This window comes from Macrobrachium nipponense, chromosome 34 (assembly GCF_015104395.2).
Source record: "Macrobrachium nipponense isolate FS-2020 chromosome 34, ASM1510439v2, whole genome shotgun sequence".
Classification (NCBI taxonomy): domain Eukaryota; kingdom Metazoa; phylum Arthropoda; class Malacostraca; order Decapoda; family Palaemonidae; genus Macrobrachium; species Macrobrachium nipponense.
In genome coordinates, this window is record NC_061095.1 from 15607378 (window position 1) to 15634877 (window position 27500).

Here is a 27500-nt window from a genome sequence, read left to right on the forward strand (position 1 = left end):
CTTCTTCATCTTTGAGCCAGGACTGTCACATCCCTGTCAGCAACAAAGTGAAGAAGGCAGTGGCTAGTAAAGTTAACGCTAACGACCGAGTCATTTACAGGTGTCCGAACGGACGAAAGCTTCGACGGTCACTGGAAATTGGCGCACCGGCTGCGGAAGTTGCCAAACAGGTGAGGACAAGGTGTTTAGTAGAGACTCCACTGCTGTTGGGGAAATCAACTGTGAGTGGGCAGCATTCAGCGAAGAATGGAGAATGTATATACCAGTTTCTCCTGTAAGACCTTTTAAAATAAGAAGGAAGGATGAGAAAGCACCCATTAAAAGGTCAAATAATAAAGATTTGGTAACCTCTCTCTCCTGATATACTGATTGAAGGTGTTGTTTGCCTCAACGAGAGATCAAGGTTAACTTCCCCGACAGCCGTCGGAGATGATAGTCCAATGACATTGAATGATATTGATAGAGATAGAGAGGAAATTAGTTCGGTTTCGCGAGAACCATCATCTTGAGGAATAGACGGAGTTCTAGCTTTAGCTCCACATGCATAGAAGCAGTTAGGCGGTCATGTTCTCCTACTGACTATTCAAGATTGAGCCAACATCGGCCGTCAGAGATTAAAACTGCTGCAGTCGTAGTGTCGGACGGCCATGACGCACCTGAACATTTGTCAGAGGATAGAAGTGAACTAGCTTCTCCTGCAGCCGAACACAATACGTTAGAACTGGAGGAAGGGGAAAACCAGGAGTTTCTGGCTTCGTAAGTGGGGGTGGTTGATTTGATTCGTCAATTCAATAACCTTTCAAGGAGTCCGGAGACACCTTGCCAGTATACTTCCTCCAGGAATCGATATGATATTTGGACTGAAAAAAGGATACAATGGTGTCGTATGAATTACCTTGCTCAAGTCATGTGGAGTTGGTTTTACAGCATGTCAATGCACAGGTTGCTGGAAGGGATAATTTGTTAAGATCATATTCCCCTCGCCATTGCTGAAACATAGGAAATATTATGCGACACATATGGTTCCTTTGCTATCAAGACAAATTAACCCAGATGTGGTAAGGTTAAAGCCTGGATTAACCTTGGATCAAATTAAGATGGATTGCTCATCAAAGACTTGTTAGGAGGCTGCTACATTGGAAGTAACGGCTTCTTCTATCTTTCGGACTGCTTCTTGGTTAGACCTTTGGTCAACAGCAGTAGCAAAAATTGCATCCTCTCAAGCAACAAGAAAAGTGGATGAGACAATGTTTTTCAGATTGCTCCAATCAGGTTCCAAAGCGATTGCGTACTTGACGAATTTGAGTGCCAATGTATGGGCTAATATCCTGTTGATGAGGAGAGATGCATCATTGGCTAAATTATTCCGCATTATTGATTTGGATTCCCTATTAGCAATGCGGAATGGGGATATCCTAGATTCACAATTACTGTTACGAAAGAGTATACTGGAAGCTGCTATAGATAGAAGAAGAATGTATACTAACAACAGATTAGTCCTGCAGGTAGTTAGGAAAACATCTGGAAGCCAGGCTAATTCTGATGAGGTAAGACAAATCAACAATTACCTTAAAAGAGACCAGTGAGACATAACATCTCTAATAGGTCAGCAAGACTCTTCCCCAAAGAAGTTAGCTCATCGGCCCTTTCTCAATAGTCCCAACAGAGGAAGGGGTATTAGGGGCAGGGGGAGAGGTTTGAGATGATAGGATGGGCGCCTCTCATCACTCATCCACACCAGTGGGGTGTTGCCTGGCAAATCATTGGAGGGTGTGGCAGGAATTTGGAGCGGAGCAGTGGGTTGTGGATGTTCTCAGAGATGGATATCTGATTCTGTTTGACGTGACCCCACCCCGACAGAACACCCATTACCACACCTCTCCTATGCTCAGGAATCTCAGAAAGCTCTTCTGCAAGAGGAAGTGAAGAAGATGATGGAGAAGGGAGCTGTAGAACAAGTATCGCTTCCGTCAAGGGGGTTTTACAGCCGTATTTTCCTTGTCCCCAAAGCCAATGGAAATTGGAGGACAGTGAGAGATCTGTCAACATTGACTCTGTTTATAAGGAAAACCAGATTCAGACTGGAAACCCCAAAGACAGTTCTAGCAGCAGTCAAGGACAAGGACTTTATGCTGACAATAGACTTGAAGGACGCATTCTTTAGATCCTAGTCCATCAATCTTCCAGGAAATTTCTCCGCTTTAGTCTTGCAGAGAAAGGTTTCCAATTCAGAGTCCTATGCTTCGAGTTGACAACGTCTCCCCAAGTTTTACAGGAGTATTCACTCTCGTGTCAACATGGGCGCTTGCTCAGGGGATCAGGCTAATAAGATACGTAGACAACTGGCTGGTGATAGCAAAGTCCAGAGAAAAAGTACTTCGGGATAGGGATACCCTTCTGCAGTTTTGTTACAGCCTAGGCATTGTAATAAATCAGGAGAAGTCAAAGTTGGATCCCGTCAGAGGCTTGTGTATCTGGGCATGATTATAGACACAATAAAAGCCAAAGTGTTCCCAGCAGACCAGAGGGTAGAGAAATGCAAACAAGTGGTGGATGCCTTTCTGGAAAAACAAACAGCCAGCAAAACAGTGGCAAGTAGTCCTGGGAATTCTAAGTTCCTTGGAGAAGCTAGTATCACACAGGAGACTACACCTTCGATCATTACCATGGAGGATGAAGGAGTTTTGGTCGCCAAGACGTACTGTGGTGGGTGCAAGACAACAATCTGACAGTGGGAGTTCCCCTTCGGCAACCCTCTCCGGACCTCTTGTTGTTCTTGGATGCGTCACTCAAAGGTTGGGCGCCCACATGGAGGAGCTGATGATTTCAGAGAAGTGGAATTGCAAGGACAGAGAACTCCATATAAACACCACAGTAGTGGCTTACGTAAACAAGCAAGGAGGCCTAGTATCTCAACAGTTACACCTGATGACAGTTCAACTTCATCAGTGGGCTGTAGAGAACTTAGTAGACATCAGAGCCAGATATATTCCGGGAAAAAGAAACATAGTTGCTGACAGATTGAGCCGCAGGGACCAGATTTTAGGAATTGAGTGGTCCTTGCATCAGGAAGTGGTGGACAAAATGTTCATCTTGTGGGAAAGGCCAATCATAGACCTATTCTCAACCAAGTACAACAAAAAGTTGGAAGTGTATTGTTCAGTAGTCCTGGACGCAGAGGCAGTAGCAGAAGATGCGCTACAACACCCATGGGACAGTCTGGATGTGTACACATTTTCTCCATTTTGCCTAATCCGTCAGGTTCGGAACAAGGTGATGTGGTCTCAGAATCTCAAGATGACTTTGGTAGCCCCATTATGGCCAAAGGCAGAATGGTTTCCGGACCTGTTGGAACTCCTAATAGATGTGCCGAGAGAGTTACCTCCATGGAACAACCTACTATGTCAACCACATGTGGCGAGTTACCACCAGTCGGTGCAATCCCTATCACTACACGGGTAGAGACTGTCAATACTGTCAAGTATCTCCTACGAGCAAGAGGCTCTTCTCAGAAAGCAGCAACACAGATGGCAGGAAATATCATTTCATCGGCAGCTGTCTACCAAGGAAAATGGTCTGTGTACTGTGATTGGTGTCATAGAGGGAACTTGTCTCCACTCAGAACCACTATTCAGCAGTTTGCAGACTTTCTGATATATCTCAGAACAGAAAGACATATGTCTGTATCTGCTGTAAAGGGATACAGGGCTGCTCTAGCTTTGGTTCTGCAGACGGAAGGCGGGGACATTTCTTCTTCATGGGAAATGGCTATGTTAATGAAGAGTTTTGAGCAGTCCTGTTCCCCGTAGGAGCTAAAAGCCCCAGATTGGGATTTGACCATGCTACTGGATATCCTTACAAAACCCCTATACAAGCCATTACGACAGTCCACAGGTAGAAGCTTGACCATGAAGGACGTCTTCCTATTGGCTCTAGCCTCAACCAAAAGGGTGGGGAGCTGCATGGTCGGTCATATGTGGTGAAGCATTTGAGAGGTTGGAAATCTATGGTTTTCGAGTTTGTCCCAGAATTCGTTGTCAATACTCAAAACTCATCAGTAGTGGAAGGCAGATTCAACTCCTTTTCCATACCTTCTCTGGGAGAATTTGTGGACAATGATCCTGAAGAAATGCTGCTATGCCCTGTCAGAGTACTAAGAGCGTACTTAAGAAGAACGTGGCATCTCAGGCCGGGATGCTGAAGGCTTTTTGTGAGTACAGGATGGAACAAGAAGGAAGTGTCCAGGAACACATAATTTTGGTTGAGAGAAACGATCAGAAAAGCGTACATGACAGGAGACAGGGGGTCAAGTAGCCTGGAGAGAGCTAGATCTCATGACATCAGGGGCTTGAGCGCTTCTGTGGCATTCAAGAAAAATATGTCTGTGGAGAGAATTTCGAAAGCTGGTATTTGGTACGCCAAACAACTTTCACTTCCTTTTATTTAAAAGTTGTTGCCCATGGATCCTTGGCACTTTTTCCAGTACCCCTGGTGGTCAGTTAGTGTCTAGTCTAAGATGAAGTTATGAAAGTAGAATGAATGAGATGAGTGGTCTTTCTTCTTTACTACTTTTCTAACTACTCCTTTACCCATGGGTAGGAAGAGGAAGAATATCATCATGAGCTGGAACGGACTAGATGCAGGTGAGGGGGACAGCCATACTGTAAAGATGATCTAGAGCATAATATACTTTTCAGTAGCAACACACTCCTCTCAATAATAGGAAGAGAGTGGGGTGATGATAGATCCAGATACAAGGGACAGGAGTGGTTTATGAGAACGGATAGCTCTTCACCTTTCGTAATGAAATAAGCCACGGCATTGTAGGAAACACCTAGAGAGGGAAACTAATAGATTCTCATATATCTTTGGTTCAAAGGTTAGTAGTCCATTGTCTTAGAATACATCTATTCGGAAATGGATAAAGGTGGCAAACTCCCAGTCGGTTATAGAGACTTACCTCCCACCAATAAGTAAGTCTATCCTACTGTTAAGACCGAAGGTTTGTTCACCCCTCTTAACAGTCTAAACTGGGTTGGAAGAGTAACTGATAGGTCACGGGACGCCAAGGGCATTCTGGGAACTACAATACTCCGTGACCTGGTACAGATGCCAAAGTCCCTGGAGCTCACAAGTTTTTGTTATTAATTCTACTGGTTTCCAGCTTGTCGCTAGTATTATCCTAATGTTAAGACCTCAGGTTTGTTAGTTATGAAAAATACAAATTGGTTAAAAATTTGTCATTTGCTTCTTCTTCAAAGTAAGAGGGACTGAAGTATTTTCTTTATATTAGGAAGGACTTAAGTATCTGGGATTATTTTTATGCACAAAATTGGCTCAAGAGTAATGAGTTTCATGTGAAACAAGTGGAATTATGAAACATCTGTAAGAATTACTATGTCAATTGGGGTTTGCTAAGTATCACAGTGCAGGTTAATTTATTTTGATTTCAAGATAGTATGCAAATTTCAGTCATTTTCTTTGGTAATTTAGTGTTCATAGGTTTTAACTTTATGGAAATATTTAAAGCATGTTCTGAAATGTGGTTCTTAGTACTTCTTAAAATAGGCATTGGTGTTAACATATATAAAATATACAATCTTCACTATTTTTCTTATTGTTTGTTCACTGAAGATATCTGAAAATTCTAGGTTAATGAAGTTGTCATGTTTTTCTTGATTGTTAATGCTATTCTCTGGCATTTTAGTTACTCATTATCCTACTTATGCATGTAAAGAGGATCCTTTACTTAATGTAATAATTGATCCTGTTGCTCAGTGAGTTTTTGTCTGAAGGAAATAGCTAATTATTTTTTGCATCCACCAAAAAACGAGCTCGGGAGTGGCTCTGATCTATTTCTGTTTTCCAACAGCCCCACCCAAAAGGAGCTAGGATTGATGTTGCACTTAATGAATGTTATGATGGCTCATATGCTGGAAATCCACAAGATATGGTTGCTATGCCAGCTGGCTTTGCCTTCTCTCGTAGTGGTCCAACTCGCCGAACTCCTACCACTACTGTTTTAGTGTGTCGACCAAAGAGACCAAAACCATCGCTATCAGAGTTCTTAGAGCAAGATGATAATGATTTTGATCTTCCAAGATCATATATTTTAGGTCATAATAGGTGAGTGAAGGAAAAAAGCTATTTTGAGAATTCCATAGACGGTTGACTGTGAAATTGTGATTGGCACATATCTAGTGCAGGTGGTCATGATTGGATTTATTTAAAAAAAAAAAAAAAAAAAAAAAAAGCGGGAAAACTGTACTGAGTTCTTTGTGATTGGTACATATTTAGTGCAGGTAGTCATGATTGGATTTAATACAAAAAAAAAGTGGGAAAAGTGTACTGAGTTCTTTGTGGTTGGTACATATTTAGTACAGGTAGTCATGATTGGATTTAATAAAAAAAAAAGTGGAAAAGTATAATGAGTGTATTCAATGGAGTGTGTTACTCTGGTTAAATTAATGACTAGCGATAATATATTCAAAATCTACAGTATTATGAAAAAAAGTTGAGAACCTGTTTAGGTTTTTGTTTTGAAGACAACAATTACAATGTTCATAAATATTAAAATCCTTAAAATTCGAAAAGAGCCTGAAACAAGTTCTGTGGCATTTGGTTTTAAAAGTGAAAGGAGCATGTTCCGTGTCAGTATGTGCTATTTCATAATACAATAATGGATGTTCTGAATTATCTTTGAGGTAAATGGAGTTGTTACTGTTGTAGATATTCTTACCAGACCACTGGCCAATCATTCAAAGAGCCAGGCGTCTGTATTGTTTCAACAATAGTTAAGTCTCTTGTAAATAAGTGTCTCACTGATTGTCATCACCCTCATGCAACATTTCAAGTTCTGTAAAGAGTTTTTTCCTGTCGTTTATGCCTTGTGTTGGAGACCACCTAGTTAGCTACATTTTTTTTTTGTTTTTGTTAAATGGCACTGATCTCTCATGTAACTATGATTTCAGTGGTGTGCAGTGCACCATTATTGTTTGACATTCCAGACCTGATCATGAGTGTGGGTCGTGTTGCAATAGGAGCACGTCCCTTTAATGTGATCAAAGATAATCCGCGCAGGTTTACAAGAGCATCTAAAACTGCGGTCAGTTGAGAATAAAGGAATTGTTGCAGGAACATACTTCTGTGACTTTTTGAAGACAAATCTCATGTAAACTCATACTGGATTATTCATTATTCTTTACTAAGTCTAGGTGTAAAATTGTAATTGTTTCATTTCAGATTATATCATCACACCATGACTTGCCTCCCTATCCAACCACATGAGCTGGACGAGGACAGCGAAGGTGAACACGATTCTGAATGGGTTCGTCATAAAACGCAGATGATGATAGATGAGTTCTCTGATGTCAATGAAGGTGAAAAAGAACTCATGAAAATGTGGAATCTACATGTGATGAAATACAAGTAAAAATGATTTCCTTTTCTTAAATCATCTGCTGTATTGATCTAGACCATTGTTTTTATATATATTTTAGTTATAGGGAAAGTATGGCTTCAGGTCTATGGATTGCAGCTCATCATTTTTCTATATTTCTCTTGTCAATCTAAACAAAGTGCTCCAAAGCACAAGATCTCATTAGGAATATTTACTATGGAAATTAGATGACCTGCGATATATTTAATAGTTAATTTTAGAAATAATGTAATGAAGGGAATTACAGGTATGAATTGCTAGTGTGATATGGAATGAAGAAGATTTTGCAAAGAATGAAGAAAATTCCTGGGACAATAATGATTGTGGTGTTAAAACCAAACACCTGTTAAGTTTTTGTTTAAAGACTAAAATTCTGCTGTATTGTTGAATTGATTTTTTGTACTGTGTGCCATTTATTTGTCATAGCAGTAATTTTTAGAAGTGTTAGGTGTAAATAAATGCTCAGGTTTAGGAATTATAGTTTTTTTATTTAAAAACAGTTTAAAATAATTTAAAATGTATGTTTGGTATGTAAGCAATATATTTTTTGTATATTTTATTTTGATTCTAACAGAGGGCTTTGGATACGTTTCAGTTTTGTTGGCGATAGTCAGATACCCTTGGCATGTTCAATGTTCCTAGAGACCCACGGTACAGAGCTTCTACGAAAGAGTTTATATAGAAATTTCGTCCTTCACATGATATCCTTACATGATTTTGGATTGATTGGAACTGGTGTTGTCTATAAGAGTATACTACATTTGCAAAACAAGTAAGTATGTCAGGAGTTAAACTCCAGACTCTACTGTATTCATTTCCATCAGGATGGTACTACTGCTCATTGTAGGGAGACTGTTCTATCCATTTGTGATTATTTAAGAATACATTTGTATGGTATAAAGTGGGATTGATATAATTTTTTATTCATTAAAGTGGGATTGATATAATTTTTTTTTTCATTACTGACTAAAAAATTACTGTTTCCTATGATAATTGTCATGCCACTCTTATAATTTGTCAACCTTGAATTTTACTTTTGTTTTTAACAGAATGCAAGATTTAGCCATTCAAAAACAGTTAGCAGCAGGATGGGAAGACCAGCGAAGAAAAGCAAAAAAAGTATATCCAAATTCCACGTATACCACACCGGTGAAGCAAGAGCAGTCATCCAGTAACCATCAGATTGCAAGTCGAGAGAGCAGTGAAGGTACCAAAAGCAGTGCCACCAAAAGCAAGTGAGATTGAAATTTAGTTATGTGTGAATGTGTAGACATTAGATTTCTATCTCAGCTTGGATGTGTGTTTTTGCATTTAGACTTTCATTAATTCCCTTCAGTTCTCATTCATTGAGTTCTTCCTCAAATTTCTGTAGTGGTATGTGGAATGCTGAATGCAATTAGTTTAAGGCATTCAGATTGTGTAAGCATGATGTGTGGAAGGAGTCTTCAAGCATGTCTGGACCAGTATAGTTCACATGATCCATATAAAATGACAGATATTTAGCTCTTGTAATGCAAGTCCTTACACAAAGCATAATTCAGTTATTTGCAGCATTTATTGTCATTTATGATACTTTGCTGTTAAGACCACCTAGAAAAGCTCATGCTGTCTCTTGGACTTGAATTTTCCTCTGCTATTGAAGTTTTTACATTGACAGAGGGGAGAAAGTTTTATGAGACAGTTTGCCATTTTTCTCTTTTTGTGGAACTTACATGTTTTTGCTTGTTTCTGTTAAGGATGAACCATACTCTTAATATGAATTAAAGTATTGATAGCTTTTATGAATGGAAGTTAAATTTGAATCATCCATTTTTCAGCCCTTGTTTATTTTTTTTATTTCATGCAGTGTATTGTAACAAACATAAATTAACATGGTAAGTATTTTATGGAGTTTTGTTTATATCAAGAGAAGTAGTGTTTGATAGACTAAATAATAGTGTAGCCTGTATGCAATATTGGGTCCAGAATTTGATTTGATGAAAAATTAGGTTATCTACTGAATTAGCCATTATTCCATGAGAATAGTTCTTAGACTGTTAGGTACCATGACTTATTAATTTGTTTGATGTTCAGCAGATTAATATAAGTACCGTATTTTTTATATTCAGGCCCGTAGAATTTCTGTACAGCAGTATACTAAAGAGGAATGAAGGTTATGCTATCCCTGCAGATTATATTTCCCTTGAATATTCACTACCTTATGGTACATGTTTAAAATGAAATTCTAGCAGTTTTGCATGCAGCCACCTATTGTACATGTGACCCAAAACACAGGTCAGGGATGGAATACTGTTAATGTTTATTATTGGGAAAGATTTTTAAGAAGTTTGTTTGTATTCCTGGAAGTGAAAGTGTAGATTGTTTGACAAGTGCATATTTTCTGAACTAATGTTGCAATTACTTAATGGAAAGTTTTGCTTGTAACTTATTAGTGGCAAAGTGAATGTTGAATAATTCTCGTATATCTGGGAAGACATGAAATGTAGGATACCAAGGGGATTTGTTGGGCCTATAAATTATTATGACATTGAGTTCAGCCATAATGACATGACATGATGCAAGAGCTGCGTGGGATTTGTAGTGCATTATGAAATGGCTCAAGAGTTCACCTTGCTGAGGTTGCATGATTTAAGGACTATTTTGAGTGCATGATCTGAGCTCTTCTGTATTGCTTTATTTTTCAAGTTATTAAGGCAGGCTCTGGATATGTCAGTTGAAATATGCTTCTGTTTACTCATAGTTTGTGGACTTTTTTTTTCATAAGAAGAGTAGCGGTTAGTGGGGAAATTAAAAGTTCAGTTTTTCTAATCAACACTGTATGTACTTTTATTCTCTCTTGTAGAATTTCAGGCAATTTAAATGACAAATGTGATTTGCTTTTGTACTTGGGGAAAAATCTAGTAAAACCTAGAAGTAACGCTTCTAATATTAACATTTGTATAAATACATGTAATGTGTTTTAGGCTGGGAGTATTTTTGTAAATGGCATTTGGAAGGCATTATAGCAAATTGTAAATTCCCTCAAAATGAGTATAGCTTGTGGTGACTTGTTTTGTGTCTAAATTTTGGGCTGGACTCTTTATAACTGAAGCTTTACAGTGATGTGAGGTTGCATGAAAAATTTTTCTTTTGCATCATAAAAATGTCTAAATTTTGAGTTTTATTTATTAGGTGCATTAAATAATGATAGAGGCCCGTCCATGTAAATTTGAATTTAAGTAATTATGGAGTCTTCTTGTAGTTAATGAGTTGAGTCATTAGATATGTTGTACTCTGATACTTGTTTATATTACTGTAGATAGCTGTTTGATATGTATTACAGAATGCTTGTACTGGGTGTCCTTTTAGTTGTTTTCAGTAACTGAATAAATTTTATGCACAGTACTTTTCTTTATGGATGCTAAGTCGTCTTACATTCTGCATTTAATTAACTTGCGGCGATGCCTGATATTTATCTTACATCAGTGTTCAGTTTTCATCCTCTTTTAAGAACAAATCCAAAGGCCAGTCATATAAAACTCCTGTAATGCATGGCCTTTAATGTATTTTTACGAAGTACGTGTATAGCGTAGTCTAAAGGTCTAATTTTGTAATTGGTGGGAATGCCTCATAAATACTACTGAGTGTAACCTTTACATGTACTCCCCACTTGTGGTATCCGTTTATTAGCTGTGCTTTTAGAAGCTGGAAAGTTGTACTGAAGTACTGTTATGTGGAATTTTAAAAATGTATTCTTCTTAAGCATTGTAAGCCCTTGGTATCTCTTGTTCCATCACTTACTATAAATTGGGGTTCATCCAAAAGCTTTAGGGAGTGAGTTGTTATTCCAAGGTAACAATGGATACATTGTTAAATTGAAGAGAACATGATTACTTTTAAATAGTAACGAGTGAAAGTTTGATGTTTAACAAACGGGAAAGGTCATGAGCACTATACTAGGACTGGTTTTGTCCTGCTGTTGCACATTAAGCTTTCTTACTAATGCCTATGTAGTTGTTATGCCCTCCATGCTTCATTGTATTTGCAGCTCTTTGTACTTTGTAGGTGGAAGAGTATACGTAATTTTCTTTGGTGAAGGCCACCTGATTGGATAGTTTCCATTTTCTATGGTGAAAACCACCTGATTGGATAGTTTCCATTTTCTATGGTGAAAACCACCTGATTGGATAGTTTCCATTTTCTATGGTGAAAACCACCTGATTGGATAGTTTCCATTTTCTATGGTGAAAACCACCTGATTGGATAGTTGTGCTTGCTTCCAAAGCCCTGTTACTAAGTGCTATTAGATCTCAAGGATTGGCTTTCACTGAAATGTAAAAAGCTCATTTTCAGTATATATCCAGTATCACTCGTTATCTAACCCTCTTAGTAGCTGTTGTAACCTTCATACAGAGGCCCAGTGAAAATTCTCTTGATGTGGGTCACAGTATTATTAAGGATTTCAATATTAGATATCAAAAGTTATAATTTTTAAGTATTGTCTAATAGCAAATCTTACAGATTTCATGGTTTTCGTAGGGAGTAAGGTGCCCTTTTTCATATAACTTTGGTGAACTATTGGAGGCTGGTTATAACGTTCTCCATTCAGAGACTAAGTAATATCAGTTAAGAGTTATAACATTCTCCATTCAAAGATGTAAATAAGATCAGATTAGTATTACTTTTATTGTGACATCACCAAAGATTAGTGTGGCTTTTAATGTTCATTTACACTCAAAATTTATCAGGTAGTAACATAATTCAGTTATTTACCTAATTGTGATAATGTAGATTTAAGAGAAACTTATAGGAGAGCTGACATAACTGAAGAGTATGTGTATTTTTCAGCTGCCGCTTCTGAGAGTCAACTGAAACAGAAATCCATTTTCTTTCAGGTGAAGGAGGGGACAAGAAATGTGTTGTACAGTGATAAAGTATTTTAACGTCTCAGGGTCATTCTGCTGCAGTGGGCCACATCCAAGTACAAATGCATCTTGACGGCACATTTATGGCACATTGCCATTTTATTGTGTTGTGGCCCAGGGTTTATTAACTAGCTTAGTTGAGTATTTCTCATCCTTGTTTAATGCATTCAAGTATTAGAGTACTGTAATATGAGTGCAGTCTGGCATGACCTAATTTAAAGATTGCTCTCCTCATGGTACTGAATAACTGCCGTGTTTGGTTCTTTCAGTGCAAAAACTGTCTGTGGAAGCACTCTTATTGAATGATTGACTATTAACATTGCACTACAGTATTGTGGTTGTACTTAGGTTGAACTCTTTATTGAGTAGGCGTACGTTTTGTGTTGAGGCAAATTATATTTAGATGGTGAAGAGAGCACTTAACAAAACTCGATTTGATTATCTGATCTGTATATATGTTACATATGAATGTGTATGTACTTGGTATGTACACGTTTTTGCACACAAACTCTTTAGAGAAAATGAGAAAATGTGGCTGCATTTTGTCATGCCAGTCATGTTATTAAAGTCATAAATTTATATTTATTTAATCTTATCCCTGAAAGGTTAAAACCAAAGTGGTAAGACTATGGTAGTTCAGGAAAGGTGTCGTTTACATCAAAAGTCTAATCATAAAGAATATTTTCTAATAAGTACTAGTGAAAATGCAGAATGTAGTTTATTAGGTTCCTATGCACCATGCTGTATGTACTGTGCTGTACTTGGTTAGCTAACATTGATTTATGTATGGTTTTACAGTAATGGTGTATCATGTGTTGACTTTCATATTTGTTGTAAATGTATCTTCATTAGAGTTGTGTTAATCTTTGATTATCATCATATATATATGTGATAACTTGGTACAAGAACATAACAATGAATTGAATCCCATGTTACAATGCCAGCCTTGATATTTGATAGATTATCACATCAGGTAAATGACAGTGTGATCCTGTACTAAGGGCCTGGATATAGTCCATGCATGACACTTGTGTAGAATAGTCTAGTAATTCAAGGCCTTTTCCATCTTTTTTCTGGGACTAAGTGGATAAAGACAGAAAGAATAAGTATGGTTACTACTCATGGTTGAAGCCAAGACTACTAACAACTCACTGCCGTATAAGTAGCCAAAGTTGAGATACAATGTTTATTCTGTTAGGGAATATTGTATCAAGTCAGTTAAGTTGAATGTTCTTGTTGAGAAACAGACGTAGACAAAAATGTTACATTGTGTCTACAAGTTATTTGTGTGTATATTATTTATATTGTTTGTATAGATGGTTTAAATCTCCTTTTTGGTCTCACGCTGCAGTATTTTTCATCAAGAGAAGCTTAAATGAAGTTGGTGTTAAAATTTAAGAAAGCTGATGATGAAATTTAGATTGATGAGCTTGAATGTTTAGAATGTGTGCAGTGATTTACTGCTTTGTATATTGAAATTGAATGTAAAATATGAGGAGCTCCTTTCCTTATTACATTTAAGTTCTTTACATTTGAGTAAGCTGTGAGAGGTCCATTCATTAAAAACATTTATTTTTAAAGCCATGTGCTTGTGGAAGCAGAGGGTAATTTTTTTATTTTCAATTGGTTACCAAACTTTTTACCTCTGCCGTGTTAATGTGAATATTGTGCATTTTACATCCTGTCTAAGACTAAGTCGTCGGGAAATGGATTTTATGTATTTAATACACAGTCTTGGAATTTAATGGAATTTTTAGTTTTTGCCTAGTCTAGTAAAAAATTTATCTGTATTTAGTGGAGTTACAATATACTTAATGAAGTTGCTTTTTTTTTGTTGGAATTCGGATCATCATCCAATTATCTATATGTAGAACAATACCAATTGTCCTTACACATACATGTATACATAAAAATGTGTGTGAAATATAGGTGTGAAAAAAGTCTGGTACTTAAGTATTAATTTTTCACATCTATATCTTTGGAGTGTGAAATTTTTTAATGATATTGAGTACTGTATCTGATAGATACTTGAGGAAGTGTATACTGAATCTTGGCCTAATTTTGTACTGACAGCTGGAAATGTATGATTTTGATGGGATGAGACCCTCAAGAAAAGAAATAGGAAACAAAAACTGAGTCAGATATTAGCTTTTTTGTTTTTAGGGAATTCCAACAAAGTTCATTAAACTTTATTATGGCAATTTTTGGGATTGTTCTTTTGTCAGCTTAATGTCAGTAATTATTAGAAACCTTATTAAACTTAGTAAGTGTTAACAGTCTTCAGAAATTAAATTAGTAACTGTTAACAGTTTTCAGAACTTTTTAGCACTTGCTATCCCATAGTGCTTCTCTAGCCTTAGAAATTGACAACTTATGAATACCTGTACTTTTAAATTTCATAAAGGTAGTAAGTGCTGAAATGCCTAATAGAAACTTTTTTTTTGCTCAAAAGTAGTCTGCAAGTGGTGATGAATGTATCTTATTTTTTTCCACTTAAATATTGTGTTAATATGATTCATACCTCAGACATGATTATTAGATATATTTGTTTTGTGCACATAATCTGAAGGCATGATTGTTTTGCGGAGGTCCAGAATTATACGACAATCAAGACTGGATTCTTTCCAGCAGTATGACAGGACATTTTTTGTATGTTCAGCCTCAAGTAAATACTTGCTGCTTTTAGGTAAATGCTGTATTTCATTTAGAATTCAAGTTCCACTTTGTAAAAGAATAAATTACCAGCCCTGATGTTGGAAAGGTTAGTAGTAGATTCAGATCTCCCAAGGATACATTGAATATTTATCTGGTTTACATTGAGAATGGTCAATGATTATAATGTTTGTGGTAGCCAAACATTTCCAGGACAAATCAAGAAAGTAGAGAGTTAGGCCAGTAGTTTGAGAGGCATTTTCAGCAAGCATTAAAAGGTAAATACTCAATATTTACCCTACTCTGCATAATGCATGTTATAGTAGAGAATCATTTAAAACTTTTCCTCATTTTTATTTTTAAGTATAACAAGTGTAGTGGAGTACAGAGTTAGGAGGTTTACTTGTTTGACGAAAATACAAACTACTGTACTGTGTAGAAGGTATTTTTCAGAAAAACCACACATAGCCCTTCCTAAGTACTCTATAATTTAAAGCAAATGGTTAACAGGAAAAAAATGCTTGTGACAGAATAGATGAGAGAATTGTTATTTTCAGTTTCAATGTTTATAGATTCTTAAAACTTGGTTTTATATTTTGTAATTCCACATAGGGCTATCGCATACTTTGCGCCTCCTGATGTCAGGTTAAGTAGCAGTTTGCGCTCTCTCTTCCTTTTTTTCATGGAGTTTTTGTTATAACCATTTTTATTCCAACAGTTTCCACTTTCATTGAGATATGGTGCTGTGTTGATTACCTCGTTTTGGCATATGATAATCCACTTAATAGATGTTTAAATAATGTGTTTGTTTTCTGTTACAATGCCATTTTTTAAGTAAAGTTCATTTCCCATTACAAAAACAATTTTTAAAAGTGAAAGTTCATTTCCCCAGGACTTAGTGCAAAGGATAGGTAGTGCATTGTGTTCATGGTTGACAAGAAAGAAATTCACATGGTGTAAAGACTTGTTTTATATATATTTTCCTTTTGTATAAAATTGCTGGTGGAAACACGGACATTTACCTTCCAGTACTTGTATTTTTAATAAAACATTTTTTAAATTTGTATCTTTTATTATTTTCTCTATTTCCATGATGGTGTGTGTGTATATATGTTTGCATGTACCTAAAACTAGATATTTGTTACATTTATAGCAGTAATTAGCATTGTTGGCTGTTTGTAAATGGAGGGGAGAAAGAATGTTATTGCTCAGAGAAAATCAGATTAACTATATAGGAGATAGCAAACTATAAAATTGATGTCTGGCAACTTAGTGTTTAGATATGATTATTAAAGAAATACGAAAGGCATTACAGATATTCTACTTACGAACCAGTTATGTTCTGAATGGCTGTTCATAATCTATTTGTTCATAAGTCCGCCTTCATATAAGCAGAATTAATGTGTGTAGTATTGTGTGTTTTTTCATGCTAAAACACAATATTATTTTACTGTATTCTATAAATATTTCATTAATACAGATGATATATAAAACCTAAATACATTAAGCAAATTATGATAATTCAGTAAGATACAGATTTTATACCTTTAAAGGCCCTGTTGCTGAATAACCACTGGTTCCATGCAACGTAAAAACACCATACAAACAAAGATTTTAATTTACGATCAAGGTTCATATCTGAAAGTTTGTAAGTAGAGGAGCATCTGTACTTTATTGCTATGGTGCTGTGGATTGAAAGAGCCCTGACCCCCCAAACCCGCCCTACCTTAGCCTCCTGTTGAGGGTAGGGAGTATCTAAAAGAGAATAACATGACTATATTTTTATCATACTTTCATCCTAATCATTTATCAGTGATCGGTATAGCTTTGAGTATGTTGGGATTGCTCTGTGAAGAAAAAGATATTTAACACATTGCTTTCTTATCATTAGAATTGGAGTAACTGGTATTACAGCAACGAGAGTAAGCCGAATCCTTGTTTTGAGCGAAATCAGTTTTTAACCCAAATAAAGTTGCTGCAGCAGAAGGACCAATTTGACCCCATACCATTCACACTAGCATGGACTAAGGACAAGTATGGTTGCTGGCAACATTCATGATATTAGGACTGTATTCCATAAACTGAATATATAATGAAAAAAATGGCTTTTAGAATACAAGTTGTAATTGAGAAGATACTTAGGAGAATCTAAGTTTTTGGTGCATGAAGAGCCTCTTGTGTCCTGCAAATGTATGAGATCATAACAGTCGCAGCATCTCCTCAATTCTCTTAAATAAGACAGTCATGAAAATGTTCAAAAGGACTTAGTTACGCTCACGAGAAAATCCTCTTGCCCACTTGAAGATAAATATGGGTTAATGGCCGAAACAGCTCTTGCTTCATAGATTAGTGAAAGAACATGCAGTAGTATACATCTGTGGATTCTGTAATTACAGAGGCTACATTTATGAGTCAAATAAGATTTACAAATTTATCCATTTGAGTAACATCTTAGAGAAACCAACAAAAATATGAAATTGATGATCCCTCGTTTATTGTTTATAAATTCACTAAAATATGAAATAGAAAAGCAAACAAAGAACAATAGCACATATTGTGTGCACGGAAAACTTCATGAAAAAAGGTGCATTCTCCGGATCCTTCGAGCACCCTAGGCATTTGTAATATTCCACCATCTGCGTTTGGTCATTCGGACGAGTGGGGGCGTAGCCAAAACACCTCTTGGCTTTAGCACAGCTGAAGTAATGAGTTACGCCGGATTTGTACACTTCTGCGGGAGTGATGAATGGCTTGAACGGAAAGATATCATGGATCCTCTTGTAAATAATCTGTTGGACGTGAGCAACTACCATTATCAATGCCAGGGGGAGTCTCACGGTGGGAAAACCGTAACCTAGTCCCTCGTACCAAGGACGAAAGTACTCGAAATGGTTCTTGGGCGCTTCGTCCGAGATTAAGAAGGCCTCTCCTGCGCAGGATGAAGTGCATCCTCCTTTTAACAGTGCCATCATGGCTTTGATGTGTGCTTGAACGACATTCTGCAAAGAAAACTTATATACGGATATGCTTTGAGATTTGTTCAATATCTACGGTACGGGTTAAGTTTTGCTGTCAACATTTTATGCAATTGAAAAGTAATGTTGGTCAATCTTGAATATAAAAAAATGAATGAATGAATGATTTTAGTAGAGTAGTAGTAGGTACGTATGAAATTACATTCAACATGTGAAAGAGTATTTCACTAGTATTTTGAAAGCATTATAAAAACCTCATCTAACTTAATAAAGGTACTCTAATTGTTCTCAATCTTGTACTACCATTTCATATGAAGCAAATATTATAGTTTCAAGTAGGCTATACGTAATCCTTTATGATTTATCGAGGAGTGTACGAAAAATGAAATCTATTTGTGATTATTACGAGTTGTTTTAGAAATAATGAAAGGCAAAATAGGTACTCATATTTGGTAAAAGCAATTTTTTTTTTTAATAAAATATTCATGACTTCTTATTTATAATCTCATAATTTTACCTGTATCCCGATAAAATCGACGAGATTTTCTTTCTCTCCATAGGTACACAAAAACCCAGACCTGTGGAAAAATTAATTATTTTCACCTCGGTTGATTGGTATTTAGAGTCATGTATCTACACACACACGCACACGTACGTACGTAGTGATACGATGGTTGTAATGAAGAGTTCGTTAACAATTTAAACTGGATGAAACATAAGAGCAAAGTTTTTACTTTAAGTGATGAAAAGTAGTTTTTATTTGTTAGGAAAAACTAAAGTAATTTATCGTTTAAAGATTGCTCATATGGTTATGGGTCGAGGCATTGCCTTTGCAACGGCGCCTCTTAATCTTTTTTTTCGCGCTCATTTTTTTCTTTTTTTCCACATCATGTATATGGTTTCTTTTCGTATTTCATTGTTACACTCACATGTTTTCTTCACAACGTTACGACATAAATATTTCCTCTTGGCAACATCACCTGAGAGCTTCAATGACACGGCTGGAGTGACGTCGCTCCCCTAGGCCCATAACGCCTGCCAGTCTCAAAGCGCATGTGCGCAGGGTCCTCTCGCACTTTTCGGGAGGTGATGTTCCGGTCCCCACGGGAGGGTCTCCTCTCTGATTCCCAGGTCCCGAAACCGGCGACGGCTGAGACGTTAATGTGGACAGCGGAAAGGACTCGTATGCCAAAGTTCGGCCATTGTAGGATGATGAGTTTTCTTCTTCTTCCGTGTTTGGCAAGGATTTTCCATTTGCCGTCAGGACCAACATCTCGGCTATGGTCTTTGTTCTGAGGAGTATAATATACTTAAATCCTGTCGATTTTTCTTTACCGTAGTTCACTTTTAAAAAAGTATGAAAATCGACTTTAATGACATTGCTGATTGGAGGTTTTATAACAGGTTTACAAGGTCCATTAGCTTGATAAAGATTTATGGTATATTGTGCAGTAATGACATTTGATTATATTAATTTTACATCATTAAAGACAATTGGACATGATTATAATCAGAAATGCCATTTCCAAGACTGTAGTGTGTTAGTTGTTAGAAATTTACATTCATTAAAATAAAACGCTAATTCCCATCTTATCTTTTCAAACTTGGGCAACACAATGACCTTAGGTTCTCCTGTCTTCTTCTCTTTCATGTATATGCAACAAAACACTGCTCAAACCTTGAGTAATGATCCGATTGTTCATGAAGAGGGAAATACGGAAGTGATTCGTCGCCATTCTTGATTTGTTGTCCGCCAAAAACTACGTTGTACGTTGAAGTGTACACCAGAGCTTGGACCTGGAAACGGACAGCGAGTGGAGAATATTATGACAACCAATAGCTGTTTGTCTAATTTTTATATACTATAATATTCAAACAAGGAAAAGGACTGGTTTGAAAGACGAATTCTTGTGGTGTAAGTACTAAAAGTCTGTATTTGAAGTTAATGAACCTAATAAACGTTTAATTTCACATAACTTGGATGGTGTTACTGTATTTCTGGTGACAGCTTGGGGGCCAGCGTGAAACGTCAAAGCAAGCATTTCCAATTCCGGATAAGTTAGAGAACTTCTAAAATAATCAGTAATTACATTGTATGTGCATAGTTATATATGTATACAGGTTGCTCATATTTGCATGCAGCACGCGCACAATCTGTGCGCTTAACGTAGGTGCCAATATGGCGGAAGGAGTAGGCCTAGTTCTCTTACAATTTTACCTTGGCTTCTGTCGCAGCAGCGATGATCGTTCTGGTCCCTGTGACGTTGACCTCCTCTTGCTGGGTCATATGTGCGCTGAGCTGCTCGCGACCTGATATCCCGTATGACGCTGTGGCAGGATGGGGATGGATGGGGTCAGGTCATATACACAGAGAAGTGTATAGGAAGAAGGAAAACAAAAGGTTATTTCAGGTTGAGTAGCCTGGCTTTTTTATGTTAAGTAACAGAATTCATTGTCAAAGAGAGGACAGTGTCTGCTTCTGTTAACTTATGCATTGTGATAGAGCTTTGGTGGGATTTTATTTGCTATTTTTTGGGGGGTAAACTAGTCGACTATAATAACTAGATATATGAGAGCTATCACACTATATACACACGTAATTATACATACATACAGAGAGAGAGAGAGAGAGAGAGAGAGAGAGCTTATCATTTTCCCTTAGAGGAATGGAGACCACCATAAGGTGTTAAGGAGAGCAATATTTCGAACATTTATAATAGATGCAAATTACCTGTGAACGTTTTCCGACGCTCATGTGTCAGTCACTTGTCTGTCGGCGCATGTGATTGCGGAACCGTTTTTTCACGATTTTTTAGTTATACATTCGGTAACCTGGGGTTGATATTAATATAGATGTGTAAATATATTTATAAAGTTATCTTTTTATTTATTTATTTATTTATGTTCATGCCTGCCGTTGCATTCATGTGGTGAAATAGTTTATTTATGGTGAGTTTTGCTTAGAGTGAACACGACCGGCTCAACCGTGATGACAGCTACTCTCATTTGTGTTGTGACGTTTCCCTATTTTAAATGTTCTAGTGCGTAAAACGAAGGACGCGACGGTGAAAATGATGCATCTTGCGCTGGGAGTAAGGTACGTTACGAAATATTTGTGAAATAATTGATAATAAGCTTAATAATATTGAAAAATATGAGTCTTGAGCTAACAAGTTGACTCCAATACCTAGCCTAGACCTAAGCAAAGCTCTGTTTTGTTTTTTGTTTTGGTCCTAAACGAAGTTTTAATAGGTTTCCGAGTGATTATTTTAGATTAAATTCGGGTTAGCTGATTATTTTATTTTAAATTCAGGCTACCTTGCCAACGTAAATTGAATTATCCTGGGAATTAGTATATAATATCCGGGGGTCGGGCTGAGGTAGCCAACCATAGGCCTATGTGTACCCCTCACCCCGAGGCCTACGGTAATTCTATTAGATTAACCTGATAATTTTGTTAGTGTAATTTTTTTTTAAAGAATTAGTGAGGTAAATTTAAAAATTTTTGGTTCTACAACTTGGCTAGGTAGGTATGTTAGGTACTGTCATTACCGATTTGGCTCCAGTAGGCCTACCTACTAAGGCCAACCTAGTAGAACACAGGATGTAATAAACAGTTCCAAATAGTTTGATAATGCACAAAATCGTGATTGTTGTTTGTTGACGTATATATTTATCAATAATTTTCTTTCTGTGGTAGCCTATTCATTGTAAATTACTGCCATTTGGGTTCCTATATTTTCTATTTATTCATCTTTTAATTAAGCCATCTGTCTTATATTTTCTATTTATTTTTCTTTTAATTATACAATCTGTATTTTTTTAATTATGACGTGTGCCTTTAATTAATTGAATAATATCTAGCTTGAGGTAGGTAGGACAATGTGCCTTAGTCAAATTTAGGTTGGGATGTACTCTTGTACGTAAAATTGTTGACTGTCGATTACAATTAATGAAGTTTTCCTTGCAAGTGTCTCAAGTTTGTTGTAGTTCATGTTTTATTATGACTTTTTGCAATTGGTCATGTTTTTTATACTGTTGGTAGATCTAAGCCCGTATAATCATGCAAGATAGTTTTTAAATTGATTTTGGTCCTATCTCAGTATTTAAAAAAATTTTTACCCTTGGGAATACCTTCAGCAAATGTATAGTTACTGAGATATTACTCTGATGCAGAAGTATGTCTTTTTTGTTTACATATGGTGCTAAATGTACTATGGAGTACCTCTCCATCTTCTCCCAAGTGGCTGAAATAACATAATCCAATGACAAATGTTCTGTGAAACATTTTCATTACTTAACCAGTCATATGAATCCTTTTGCTTTATCTGCTTGGTGGAGTTACTGTCAATATAAAACTTGAGAAAGCTTTAATTGTTCAGATATGTTTTTCCATTATGTTTATGATATATTTAATGAAGTAATTGTGAAGTTCTTGTGCTGTATGTCAAATTTTTTTATCTGGAGTTTTACTTCATAGTTGTGTAAGTGATATAGAGCAGTGAACACTTTGATGATGGTGACCTGAATGAAAATCAGGTGTTTTAGATTTAGGGTAATTTATCCATTACTGCATAAGAAAGCAACCCCTTGCTATTTTGGTTACATTGCAGTTTTTAATGCCCAGTGAAATGCTATATAAGTGAATGTTGAAATGTCCCTTTTACAATATTTTTTATGTTTTGAAAGACTGACAGTAATTCCTTTTGGAAATTATTTATTTAAGTCATCAGAAACTATGAAGAAAACTGGTAGAGGTAATGATATATAATTTTGTAATGTTCAGAAGTGCATTTATCCATGTATATGCCACTACCATAGTGCAGCATTTTATGGCACTGTAGGTTAGGTAGGTGGGTCCATGGGGTGGAATGCCCCTTAACCAAAAAGGGCCCAGAACCATAGGTTAGGTTAGGATGCATCCATGTATTTTACCCAGTAACTTCCAGCGACCTAGGCCTATTAAAGACTTTGCAATGATAATTAGTTGGAAGAAAAAATATGTATAACTTGGGAAGTGACATGGTGCAATACATGGCAGATAATATTCTTGTTTTCTGGTGTGGCATCCTGTATGGAGTAAATACCAAAATGGAGAAGTCCTGTGAATTGACACTGGCCATGAGGATCATAGACTTATAATTTTAAATTTCTATCCTTTTGAGTATTTTGTCATTTGTGTATACAGAAGGTTAGTTTATTTTTGGTCATGGTTGGAAATAATTATGTATGAAAATTGGTAACCGTATAATATCACTCAAGTACAATATTGACCGACAGGGATAGTGTATTATGGGTCACCTTGTCACTAAGGGTCATGTGGGAGTGTATAATTCAAAAGAGTTTGGAAGGAGCAGAAAAGCAAGTCGCGGACAAACTGTAAGAGTGGTACTGGCAAAAGAGTTGCTAGACACTATATAAGATAGTGTGTGTATACTGTATAGAAGGGATTGATATAATGCAGATGAGCTTTAGTTTGTGTGTGTGTGTGTTGATGTTTGAACAGTTAATTTGTGGGAATTTTCTTGCAATAGATCATCTGCATCTCAGTAGTTGCAGTATGAATGTGGCAGTAACTATTGTGTTTTCCTTAGAAGCCTGCTGCCCTAAGGAATGGCGTTATAAAAAAGGGAGAATATATATATAACAAGTTATATATATATATATATATATAATATATATATATATATATTCTATATATAATATATATACACACACACACATATATATATATATATATATATATATATATATATATATATATATATATATATATATATATATATATATATATATATATATATATATATGTGTGTGTGTGTGTGTGTATATATATATATATATATATATATATATATATATATATATATATATATATATATATATATATATATATATGTGTGTGTGTGTGTGTGTGTGTGTGTGTGTGTGTGTGTGTGGTGCGTGTGTTTGTGTGTTTATATGAATATAAAATACAAAACAGAAACGTTAAAATTTTGAAATATAGTTACCCACCGCGTTAACGTTCAGAATTGATGGCAGTAATCCGCCCCCACAGTTTTTACGCATTCCTTGTTATTACAACTGCAAACGAATGGCCCTCCGTGGAAATCCATTTGCTGCACGCGCTGTCAAATGAAGATGAAAGAGACCCAGGGTGTGTGTTTTCCTCGTTTATTGCAGAGCCATCTTTCCATTCTCGCGTGATGGAGCACTGGCTCTTTATCCCTTCCTTATCCCCACCCCACGTGACGCGCGAACATAGTAATCCCGTGGAACCGGTTTTTACTGTTATTTGGGCGCTGTGAATGACAACCTATTTCAGTCCCCGTTTTCAGTACCCGTTTTCTGTATGTTTTAACTATTTCGATGGTTGTGGGGTATTTACGATATTCAGGTAAATGGTAAATGCTATATAGACTCGATTGAATGGTAAATGTTAGTGTTTTTTTTTTTTTTTGTGCATAAATAAATGGTTTACTTTATTGTTCAGTGGTGTACTCTTACTGTTTAGTTTGTTTAACATACAGATTTTAATTGATTAATGCTTTGCTATGCTTTCTATTATTGTTATTCCCTTCTTAAACACTCCTGAAAAAATGTAATTTTACAGTTTTGTTTTTTGTTTCTACAATGTCTGCGTTAAATTCTTACTGTTATTATCAAGTATATCCTGGAATCAACAGAACCCCTAATCCTTAATGCATCTTTTTAATTTGTCACACACACACACACACACACACACACAACACACATATATATATATATATATATATATATATATATATATATATATATATTATATATATATATATGTGTGTTGTGTGTGTGTGTGTGTGTGTGTGTGTGTGTGTGTGTGTGTATGTTTACTTAGAGATCTGCAGTTAGGTACAGTTGCTCCAAATCATTGTCTGCTACTATTCAGGTGCAATATCAGTTCCTATAGACGGTTGCAATCCTTGAATCAAGATGAAACCTCTTTACGCGATTGTATCGAGTGAAGTGTGCGTTAGTAATTCAAGCATTAGCCTACTAACCTGTGTGTATGACAGCCGTTGCTCCGTGAAAGGCTTTTCGTAAGGTCGGATAGTCGGTGATGTTAGCCTTGACGTATTTCAGGCTTGCGTTACTGCCTTTTCCTTCATCATCCCAGAATTCTGAAATGGGGATTAAATTTGATAGGTTTTTTTTTTTTTTTTTTTTGGCTGGTGGGTTAGACGCGACGTAAAGAGTTGCCAGGCTGAATTGAGGTGAGCGCCTGCAGATTATATATGTTTTTCATTTTTACATCTCACCAGCCATTTTTAATATTTATGGATTTATCTGTTTATTGATTTAATTGTTGCCGTTTTAACATCTTACATCGGCATACTTTCAGAAATACATACTGTCCCTGTCCGTCAGACTTTGCCTCATCACATAGAGTGAATATCAAGAAATCCATCATTGTAAGTAATATTGAAAGCAAAGATTATTCACAACAGATTAAATAAGGTACCGTTAGTAGGCTCATTTGTTTAGGGTTAAGTACTTGCACGCCTACGCAATGCTCCATAATTTACTCGTGAATTGTCGTTATTCAAGCGTCATGTTATGCGTTACTGCATTTAATGGATCCATTTCTCTCTCTCTCTCTCTCTCTCTCTCTCTCTCTCTCTCTCTCTCTCTCTCTCTCATTAAGTTGGGTGTTTGTGGTCATTGGAATGCGTAATCCTGAGTTTTTTTCGTACTAGGTTAAAAATTTTTGGGATCCATTAGTTTATAACTTACAAATCGATAGACCTTTTCATTTGTCAAATTAATGATCACTGCGTGAATTTTCGTGAATAAATCATCGTCAAATTACCACACATCCATTTTGTATACAAACTCACTTTAATCAGGGGAAAAACTATAGACTTGCATCAAACGTTTGTTGTGCCACTTACCTCTTGGAAGTGCGTCGTAAAGAACTTGGGGCGCCAGGTCATGCCATTCTGGATCTGGTCGCGTCAAGTCGAGCAGGGTGACCTCGTGCCCACCCTGGGCAATTGCCCAACCCACGTGAAACCCAACGTACCCGGCACCACCCGTGACGACCACCTTCATGGTTCTGTGGAGGAAAGGAAGGTGGTCGTAAGTTTGACGCAATTGATACTTTGGAAAATGATGTAATATTGGATACTTTTATTTTTATTAAATTGATAATTTCAAGGGAAAATAATGTACTGTCGTATGACTTGATTTTTGTTCTGAAAAAAAGTATTTTTGTTATGAAAGATTATGAACAACCTTACATCTTGAATGTTATGACTTATGTGATGATAATTATGTTTCAGAGTGTGATCAAAGGCGGTAGATGTTTTAGATCAAGATCTAGAGAATTCGCTAGACTTTGTTTTAGACAATAAGAATTTTTTTTAGCCGTGGAAGATTGATTAAAAATGAATCATATATTCCGTTCGGGAATTGTAATAGGATCTGGACGTGAAAGACTCATTTGTTGTTTTTATATAAAGCAGTTTTGTAATGACTTTGAAAAACTGGTGTGGTCGAGTCATAAGGAAGAAAGGGACCAACTTATATGAAGTGTCTTTTTACGTACAGGTAAGAGATTAAGCAAGTGAAGTGGGCTTCGTGCGTGAATATAATAAAGTCCGCCAAGTTCATTGTTATCATCTGTTACGAAGTAAAGAAATAAAAAAAAGGAAAGATGCCTTTGTCAAAAGGGACAGTACATTGGTAATGTTTTATCTTACCATTCTGGAAAGTAAATCTCTCTCTCTCTCTCTCTCTCTCTCTCTCTCTCTCTCTCTCTCTCTCTCTCTCTCTCATATCCTCCTTAAGTTATATCCAGGTGGAAGTTTCACACACTCTACGGGGATGCTTTCAGGATGGTTTCAGCCGATGTCCCCCCCCCCCGCCTCCCCCCGCATCTCCCCTCTTCCCCCTTCCCTTCCCTCCCTCCCCTCCCAAGACCAGTACCACCTACCTTCGTCTCCCCCTACCTATTCAGTCGTCCATGCAATCCGCCGTTGTGGGCGTACTTGCTCCGTGGGCGCTGTTTATAAAGGAAATTGGTTCTCAATACCTGGATGGTAATTTTTATTTTCTTGCGAGTTAAATTGGAGGTTTCACACCTAAGTTTTATTATTTAAGGGTCTTATTTTTATTTCTGGCCCACGAACACACGCACACAGACACTATATGTGTATGTATATATTCGTATAATATACATATACACATACTGTACATATAATATACTTTATATTATGTGTGTATTTATGTCTGTGTTTATAAAAATAACTTCAGTGTATATATAAATGTAATTTATATCTGTGTATGTATGTAAGTGTGTATAAAAACATTAACGATTAATGTATACTGGCTTCTTGTTGTCTAGTGTGTGATGTTTTAAAGAAACCTCATTTTTTGTTGTTGAATTTTTTTTTTTTTTTTTTTTTTTTTTTTTTTTTTTTTAAAGAGGAGCTTGCTAAAGGGTGGTAAAACCCCTCCCTTTCCATATGCATGGGATTAGTACACGGGTATAAG

The 27500-nt window shown here is 36.5% G+C and overlaps 2 protein-coding genes across 2 annotated transcripts in view; one reads left to right on the forward strand and one right to left on the reverse strand.

The window, feature by feature from the left end:
* LOC135207927 (polycomb protein suz12-A-like) overlaps positions 1-16058 on the forward strand; it is a 73838-nt gene extending 57780 nt beyond the window's left edge. The window contains 5 exon segments of the mRNA XM_064239883.1: positions 5873-6126; positions 7243-7428; positions 8034-8210; positions 8488-8673; positions 12266-16058. Coding sequence (XP_064095953.1) covers positions 5873-6126; positions 7243-7428; positions 8034-8210; positions 8488-8673; positions 12266-12278 — 816 coding nt within the window. The 3' untranslated portion in view covers positions 12279-16058.
* The window catches only part of LOC135207928 (short-chain dehydrogenase/reductase family 42E member 1-like), an 11921-nt gene continuing 466 nt past the window's right edge, over positions 16046-27500 (reverse strand). Inside the window, exons 2-8 of the mRNA XM_064239884.1 lie at positions 25898-26061; positions 25007-25126; positions 20188-20297; positions 19648-19766; positions 18950-19261; positions 18487-18547; positions 16046-17993 (exon numbers count right to left, since the gene is read on the reverse strand). Of these exons, the coding sequence (XP_064095954.1) occupies positions 17505-17993; positions 18487-18547; positions 18950-19261; positions 19648-19766; positions 20188-20297; positions 25007-25126; positions 25898-26057 (1371 nt within the window). The 5' untranslated portion in view covers positions 26058-26061 and the 3' untranslated portion in view covers positions 16046-17504. The remainder of the gene's footprint in view (positions 17994-18486; positions 18548-18949; positions 19262-19647; positions 19767-20187; positions 20298-25006; positions 25127-25897; positions 26062-27500) is intronic.